Source organism: Zonotrichia leucophrys, chromosome 2, assembly GCF_028769735.1.
Source record: "Zonotrichia leucophrys gambelii isolate GWCS_2022_RI chromosome 2, RI_Zleu_2.0, whole genome shotgun sequence".
Taxonomy (NCBI): Eukaryota; Metazoa; Chordata; class Aves; order Passeriformes; family Passerellidae; genus Zonotrichia; species Zonotrichia leucophrys.
In genome coordinates, this window is record NC_088171.1 from 30,751,035 (window position 1) to 30,760,326 (window position 9,292).

Sequence of the window (9,292 nt, forward strand, 5' to 3'; positions counted from 1 at the left end):
TCTATGCACTATATTCAATCCCAATGAGCAAAACCTGAGAAATCCAACCACAGTTGTGTAGAAGGAGTAACAAATAACAAATTTAGTCCTGAATTTTAGTACTGAACAAAGTTCTGCATAATATGGAATTCAGCCTTGTTAAATAGATTAAATAATTTTTTGCTAAGGAGTTTGTAAAGTGGAGAAAAATTGATACTTCAAGTATTGATTTACTTTCTATACCAAGAAAAGCTTAATGCATGGAACAAAGCCCACTTGTTTTTATGTCAGCCCATAATGCACAGAAAATGGTGTATACTGTCTAGATTTAATTACAAATGTAATATGTAAATGTGGTATTACAGTCATAAGCTCCTTATTTCATAATCTGCCTCTTGGTTTAACTCAGTCAAGTTGAGCTGGAATAGGTAGGAATTCGAAAAATGCCTACAAATAGAATAGTTCATTTTTTACGTTAATTCCATGGGACAAAAAGATTAGAATAACTGTTTATTACTGCAGTACCATGCTACATATCTGATTTATTTTCAGAGATGAAGAAGGGGCAGAACATCTACGGAAGCGTAACATGAAGTTGCCCTTCATGTTTGCCACGGGTGAGGCTGTGTTGTATGAGGTATCTTTCCCTATGTCAAGCCTTATGGACCCCTCTCAACCGAAGAGTAAAAGCACAGTGGGAAAAGGAGCCAAAGCAACGCTACACGATGACTCTGTGGATCCAAACTCCCTCCTAGGTGTCATGTTAAGGCAAGACGAGTCTGTTTATCTCTGCCCTCCAGCCTCACATAAACTTTCTTTTGAGCGGAACTTCTTTGCAGACAGTAGGGATGAACTGGGTGGTGTTGTTAGCGGTGGCTGGACAGACAATCTCCTACCTGCTGGAAATCACAACATTCTCAAACGGGAGCTGATGGAGTGTTCCCAGGACAGTACTGTTCCACTTCCTGAAGACAGTGCAGCACTCTTTCAGGATAACAAAACCAGTGATTTGTACAGCATCATGAAAAATCTGGGTATTGACTTTGAAGATCTAAAGTGTATTCAGCAGGACGAGGAGTTTTTTAAAACTGAATTATCTGATGTGGATGATCTTGGGGACATCAACATAACTGACGAAATCCTGACTTATGTTCAGGATTCCTTAAATAAATCTGACTTCTTATATTCAGACTGTAACCAGCAGCAGCCCTTGGTCCAGAATGAAGGTTGCATGGTACAGCAAGACTTAGGTCCACATCAACTTCATCAGCACCAGAAGCAGCTTGTGGAACAGCAACAGCAGCAGCAGCAGCAACAACAGCAGCTGTGTCAAAAGATGAAACATATGCAAGTCAATGGGATGTTCACAAATTGGAGCTCTGGCATGCCTCTTAGCTGCTCACAGCAGCAGCCCCAGCAATACATGTTCCCTGGCATGCATGCCAGTACATCTGAGTTCTCTTACAAATCAGAAGTTAACACTTCCCCTTATGAGTGTAGGCAAGACTTTGTTCCTTACAAGCAACCCACAGCGATGATGCCACAGCTCTCTAATTTTTCTCAAATGGATTTTCCTGCAGCAGGTTTTGATGGATCGACCTATTCTGCTTCTTCCAACTTTGAGGATTTTCTCAGTTGTTTGCAGCAAGTCCCTGAAAGCCTTGAGTGTGGGATAAACTCTGAGTCGGTTATGCTGACTCCTCAAACCTGCTATGCAGGCGCTGTTTCCATGTACCCGTGCACGCAGGAGGCACAGCCCAGCTGCATGGATCAAATGCAGTATGATCCTGTGATGACAAATCAGCAGCAACAACCCTTGGGGAACAAGGTATGGTAAACAGCATTGCTGCACTGCTTGCACTTTGAATCGAGTTTATGTTGTTTTGGGTGACTGCTGGGGGGCAGAGTTTGTTTGACTGAATTGCTGAGTTTGACATGGATGGCTTAGCAGTGTGTGAATGTCTTTGCTTTATTTGTTCATTAGAGTGAAGAGAATTGCATTTGGTCAAGTTTATATATACGTATACCTGCAGTCTGATAGCTCTCTTTAGCAGTATTAATCAAGAATGAATTAACTAGTCTGTGGTTCTATACCAGTAATTTTCCTGATAGGAGCCAATATCTTAGCAAATTCTAAGTCTTGGAATTTATTAATAAATCCTTTATAGAGGAATTGAGTTTGCTTATTTCATTTCATTTTCATTAAATATGTTGTAAGGATCAAAAAAAAAAGGTTTTGAAATGTGAATATTGTCTAGCTACTCAGATTCCTCAATGATTTTAGGATTAGTGAAAGCATTAGATTATAGTATCATAAAAATGGCCTGAAATATGAACTGTTTCACTCCTACACACAATGTTACTGCAAAACCAAGTTTTTATATATTGCTATGAGTGAAAGCCAGCTTGTTCCTGAAGCTGCTGTCTAAATTAACTGCAGAAGAAATAAGAATTGGAAAAAGTTATAACTGCAGTAAAATAATCTGGTCCTTTTTCACCAAGGAGAATGCACAATAAAAGTCATAGAAGAGAAGATCCTGGCTGTAGTGCAGACTACAGTTGTAATCACTGCTCTTCAGTGGTAAAATTAACTTAGAAACAAAATTCAATTACTAGTTCCTGATTCTGAATAATCTTTGTTGCAGTACTTTCTGTTATACCCTTTATTTCTGTTAATGCTTCTACAGTACAGACTCACAATTCTTATTTTTTGTTGTTGTATTTCAGTGAGTTAATGTTCTGAAGTACTGATCCTGTAAATGCTTATGCACATGCATAAGCATTTACAGAATTAAAGTATTAAAGTGGCATTTAACCTATGCAAGACAAAGGTGAGGAATGCAATTAGAGCATATCCATTTTTTACATGCTTTATACAAGTATGAAACATTCCCTTTTTAAAACTGCTTCACTGCTGAAAAGAATGCAATTGCAGAAATTTACCTAAATTATAGCACAGTTCAGCATGATGAATGGATTCTTCCTGAGGTTGAAATTGCATGAAGTGACTTTGAGAAACTGCAATGTGCAAGCTAGAGCACGACTTGGCTGTGCCTTGCCTGGCTGTGCTCAATGTTTAGTCTTTCACAGTGCTTCTTAATAGGGCTGCAGAGCAGCTCCAGGGCCATCCAAGTTTGTCTTTACAATAACAAAGCATTACTCTTTACACAAAAGCTGTACTAATGCGATGCATCAGTTTTGAACAGCTATTACATTTGCAATTCCTTTTTTTTTTTTATTTTTAATGGCTGGTTTCAAATGCATTTATTTTGCAGATTATTTTGTTGTTACACTTCCTTAATAATTTTTGTTATGACCCTTCTTTTTATATTCTTCCCTGCATTTACTTCACGTCTATCTATACAAAGTTTAATGACTAAGACAGCACCTCTGAAAAAATTATGTCTATTACTTCCTATTTACTGAAATGCTGTGCTGCAATAATAATAGGATTTTTGGTTTGTTGTAAAGAAAAATTATCAAAGGCCACTTTGTGGAAATATTGTGCTTACTTAAGCTGTTCAGAGGCAAATTCAGCCCCTCTTGTTAGGTTCCTGTGCTCCATGGGGCTGAGCACCACTGCATGAGCAGAAGCCTCATGTCACTAAGCAGATAGGATACTGCTGTCTGAGCCCACATTCACACAGAGAAAACAAAGCAGGACAGCCTTGGTGGCTGGGTTTAGCACACTCACATCCCTGTCAGTGGTTGGAGTCCAGAGAGAGGACAGATGTCACTATACAAGCCTTGATTGTTATCTTTTCAGACTTCTAACTCCCATTGATTTCTCTATGAAAATACTATGGAATTAGAAAGTCAGAGGGTTCTATTGTGTTCATGTGCCTTGACTTTCTGCCTATCTTGTAATTGTGGTAGGAGCATAGCCAGTGCAGACTGAAATCACTTTCAGTGATGGAGAACAACAGAAAGGCCTGTGATCATTTGGCTGCTTGTTTAGAATCAGTATTCCTTTATTAAGCAGGAGAAACCTTCCTAAGTAAGTACTATGGTCATCTTATTATTCTAATTCCATAGTCTTTTCTGGAGAAATCAATGGGAGTTAGATTCTATGTTGAGAGCATTCTTTAAAAAAAATTATGAGTATGGTCATCTTATTTATGAAGAATATTGAAATAATCTGATTCTGTCAGAAAAATCCTTGTGTGTACTCTTAAAAGTATGTCAGCTTTGATGAAAAACATAATTCACATGGCTATGGCCTTGTTGTTGAAAACTTAGAAAACTTGTGCACAGTTAGTCAAATTTCAATGCTTGCATAGAAGGAAAAAAGAGCTAATACCCAGCATAATTTGATAGATGAATGGATGAATGAATGTGTAAGACATGTTCTTAAAGACAAACCTTGAAGGAATGAGTACTTGTGATATAAGCTACTCCCAAAGAGATGATGGAAATGTTTAAAATGCTTTGCTGTATTTTCTTTGCATGACCGAATGGAGTATTTTGTAGATAAAGTCCACAGCATGACAGGAAGCATTACATTAGGTGATTAAAATAATCCTATGAACAATTATGTTAAGACTGATGAAAGCCATTCATTGCTCTTACTTGGCACTGTCAGTATGAAGACTGTCAAAAAGCCCACCCTGCAACATTTCAGCCAGTGGATTGCACACAGTGTGCTTCAGCTTATGGATAGGACTGCATGTGCATTCCTGGAGGAGCTGTTATGTCTGGATCCCACTGCAGGCACGGAAAGATGTAAATAGGTTGCTTTTAAAGTGTAACAGCTGGATGTGACAATGAGGAGTTCTCAAACTGTACTTTCTAGAAATAGAAACTCTACTGCGCTTTAGATAATAGAATTATTTCTTTGCTTAGCCAGAAGTAGGGCTGCCATTGACTTCAACATGGGTAAAGTTCACTGATGATTCAGTCCCTCTTTTAATGTAAATGACATTATCATTAATCATTATTTAAAAAGCAATTAAAGCTAATCAATATATTTAAAGATTATTTCATCCAGTGTGTCTTTAGGAGGACTTTAAAATACTTATTAATAAATTAGTTTCCTATACTAACCATTTATATTCTCTTTTTTCCTGCCAGTTCCAAAATGGTTTCAATGGAGGAAATGTAAATGAATCATATCCCTCTCAGTTAGATGTGATCAGTAATGCACAGACTGCCACACATCTTCAGCCTCTTCATCATCCAAAAGAACCCAGATCCTTCTCAGATTTGGCATCTAGTGGATTTATGTGATTCAGACCTAGAGCTCCATCTGTGATTTTGTCTGGGCATCAGGTTGCTCTGAGGAAAAGCTTGATATGTCTCTCTTTGAGTGTCAGACTTGAACAGCTAAATTCCATTTTGAGAATATGAGGTTGGTTGCACTATATACGGGTGGATATGTAATTCAAGACCTGGCTTCTTAGAATGACAGGTGGAATTAAATCTTCTGATTTAAAGTATGCATGTGCTGTTTTCCATCAGGCTGACTGTGTCCTTGCAGTATGGATTACATACATACTACAGACTATGTCATGCTATACAACATAAGATAAGGCAAATGGTTTTGTTATTTAGAAAATAATTGGGCACTTTACAAATAGCATTGATGGCACAAGGAAGGTGATTCACATGTGGATTATTTCCAGACTTTATTTTTTAAAAACTATTAAAAAGCTCTAAATTCATGAGAATCAAAAGCACTTAATTTTAATGCATACTAAGCTCTGTAATCACTTATTTTATATTTGAATCCTTTTGTTTTAAGTCTCCATTTCTAGCACTTTAATAGAAGGCTTAATACAAGGATATGATATGCAACTTCAGGTTTCCTATGAAACAGACCCCTTGCATTCCTCCTTTTCATGTCAACCTTAAGTGCCTCACAATTTAGCTACCTTGTTTCTGATGGGAGCTTATTTTAGCAAAACTCACAATAAATGTCATCTCTAGTATGTCAACTTTTAGCTAACATCAACAGTGCTACTGGCTGCATCTTTTCTTCTTTCCCTCTAACAATTATTTGTTTAGAAAGTGACTTAATTCATCTGTGGATTTGTTACACTATTATCAGAAGTTGTTAATGTTCTGAATTTAGTTCAGCTAAAGAATTTGAGTTTATTCTATACTGCTTTTCTGCTTTCTTCAGGTAATACAGGGTATATTAAAAAAGCAGATTTTGCTGAGGGGGAGGAGCAGATCCTCAGGATTAGTTTTAGATTATTAATGCTGAAAAACATGTGCCTTATCTTGTGTTAAAACGCTCATAATGTTCTTTAGAAATAATACAAGACTGCTCTATGCAAATATTTTCATTAAAATGGATATTGAAAAGGATTACATTTTCAATAAAAGGGGTAAGGGAGTCTCAATAGTGATTGGCATTGACATATATTTTGACTGCAATATTCAATGTTAATAGTGGGGAAAGGGTCAGTTTGGTTTCAGTTTTATCCCTGGCAAATTGCACTGCAAAGAACAGAGAGGTTATTCTTCTTGTGTATGTTGATCCATTTGGAAAGCTTTGTGTAAACTATGAAATTGGGGAAAGAAAAAAATCGTTAGAGAAATTCTTCTTGCAATAGGTTTTATTTTCAGGAGAAAAACCCAAACTAAACATATCCACTAAACATTCTGGGGTTTTGTTTTGCTTTTAACTGAGGACTGTAAAATTGCAGACACCAATGTTTGGTGCAAAATAATAATCCACGTGAAAAATACAGAAATGTGTATATGTTCAAAATATGTCATACTTTTGTGTGTTGTATAGTTCATATATAATAAAATGTCTTTGTAAAATATTTTAAACAGCTAATTTTAAAGTATTACATCGTTATATGTTAAGAACAATTTTATTACATTTGTTATATATAATGTAAAATGGCAATTTAGCCATTTTTTTACTTTTGCAATGGCAAAAGTAAATTGGCTCCCTCCAGATAGTTGTTAATATTGTTTAATAAAGGACAATCACTTAAAATTGGAATCCTTTCCTAGCTGAAACATGCTTTCTTTGAAGAAGAGCTCGTTTTCTTCCATTCTGTGTGATGTGATACATGATGCCAAACTTCTGTCTCAGTTACAACTTTTCAGATTAATAAATTCAGCAGTTCTTTTAAGTGAAATTAGCATATATGAAAGGGACATTAAGGAAGAAGTTACTATTCAGGAGAAGCCCATTGTGGGTTTTATTATAAGGTCACTTTTTTCCCCCCATGTTTCAAATTTTGTCTTCTGCACAAGACAATAGTAAAAAATTCACTTTCTATAATTTGAATTGATCCTTGATTCTGTCTTTTTGTAATTGAAGGTGATGTTTTAAGCCAACATCTGAAATGTCTTCCATATCTAGCTAGTGTGTCATGTTTGCATTTGAACTGGAAAATTAGAAAAATGCTGTAAAACCAGAAGGTTGAAAGGGATAATATATGTGTTCCATCTTACAAACCATTATATATCCTGTTTTTGAATTTAGTTAAACCAAATACATGTTGTCCTATCACTAAGTGCCAAGGATGCAGTACTACAACAGTGCTGCCCTACTTAATGTAAACAAGTTAGTTGTTTATATGCATATCAGCGTATTTTGTGCATTATCTTATGCGTACAACGTTGACTGTATTAGTGCACTCTTGATCTGCACCAAACTGTACCTACAGTGCACAGGTGTTTCTGAATTGGATCTCTATTAGCCCTTCAGGCCTGTTATAAGTAAGATTATAACCCAGTGTTAGTCAGTATTACTGTCCATTTTTGTACAAGTTTTCTTACCTTGTTTTCCTTTCCAGTTTCCTCTCTCCTTGGCTATGCCTGCACATACCATGCAATACACCTCTTGCGTTAAGGTATGGTTCTGTAGCGCTCTTGCTCATCTCCACTGAAGTTTGTAAGACATAATACATGGTAATAAAATATTCACTTGAATGTAGCTGAAATGTATGTTCTTTTACTACAAAAATGTTTGATTTCAGCAGTATACAAAAAATACCTTATCGTATGGTTACTAATATCTTTTGAGAGCTTGTCATCTAAAATAGTTTACAAAACTTGTTCTTTACGTCACTGTGGACTTTGCACTTCTCTGAATATTAGATGCAAATACAATGTATATAATTTAGAGTGGTGAACAAATGTGTATTTGTCCATGGAATTAGTATTTTATACTTGCATGAAAATGAGTTTATAAATAAAGTTTGTAAATAGCAAGCCACAATTAGTAGTTGGAAGGCTCTTATATTCATTGCTTACTCACAGTAAAATCACAGTTGAACAGTACTGAGGCAGGAACAGATTTCTGCATTGATGCTGCTGAAAAGAAGCATGTTCTTTTTTGTGATCTGGAGATGGCCATTGGTACTTACATTACACTGGTATTTACTGTTTATTGCTAGTTCAAAATGACATTAAGTTAAGAAAACAATTTGTTTATTTCTAATAATATTTGCTAATATTACTGTTTCCTGTGTGCTCTTTTGGCTTTGCATGATAATCTTTTAAATTGTTTGTAATGTTAAAGAAAATGTTTCACTGTAATTCCCTATGCAGTGTACCAAATTTACGATAGTTTTTCACTTTAGTGACATGATGGGCAATAATTTAATTGGCTGGAACTACACCATTGTCTTGTAAAGTGTATTAAGACAAATGTCTTATCCGGAATCAATACGAGGCTATGAACTCTGTATGTCAGTACTATTGTTTACTTTTCTTGCACTGCACAAAGAGACATGCTAAGGTACAAGTATAATTCAACAAGACTGCAAATCTATAAGGTAACATCTGGAAATAATCAAGCAATAATATAAGGAACACTGATTATCCTTTTCTTTGTAGTCTGTTGCATTTGTTAAAAGTACACCTTCAATCCACATATCAACCTGTTCCCAGCAGCATAGGACCTTACTGTCCTTTTGTTTGAAGGAAGGAGATACTTTCTTCTGGAGAAAGCAATTTTCTTAAAGATTTATGAAGTTTTTTCTTTGCTCTAATCAGCATGAAAGTTAACAACCATGGTATACCAAACCAGCAGTAGGGCACTGCATTGAAAGCTCAGGCAATTTGTTGATAGAAGTCATAATCTTATTCAAGGCTCTGTCAGAGGAGAGCTTTTCCTAAACAGCTATTTTGGAGATCTTCCTGGTGAGGAACCATGTTTCCCACTCACACACTTAAACTGAGAGCTGTTTTATTCTCAGGTGGTTTTGTTTATCTGAGAACTAGCCTTTTAAGTAGAGTTAATTCTACTAGCTAGAGTAAGAGCCCGATTCTACTTCTAAAATTTTTATTCTGTCATTGATTAATTTAGCAAATTATCTTCCTGCCTTCTTTCCTCTCTGCCCAG

The 9,292-nt window shown here is 36.0% G+C and overlaps 1 protein-coding gene across 1 annotated transcript in view; it reads left to right on the forward strand.

The window, feature by feature from the left end:
- Positions 1-8,760, forward strand: part of AHR (aryl hydrocarbon receptor) — a 63,208-nt gene extending 54,448 nt beyond the window's left edge. The window contains exons 10-11 of the mRNA XM_064704426.1: positions 532-1,807; positions 5,050-8,760. Coding sequence (XP_064560496.1) covers positions 532-1,807; positions 5,050-5,205 — 1,432 coding nt within the window. The 3' untranslated portion in view covers positions 5,206-8,760. The remainder of the gene's footprint in view (positions 1-531; positions 1,808-5,049) is intronic.
- Positions 8,761-9,292: the final 532 nt, after the last annotated feature.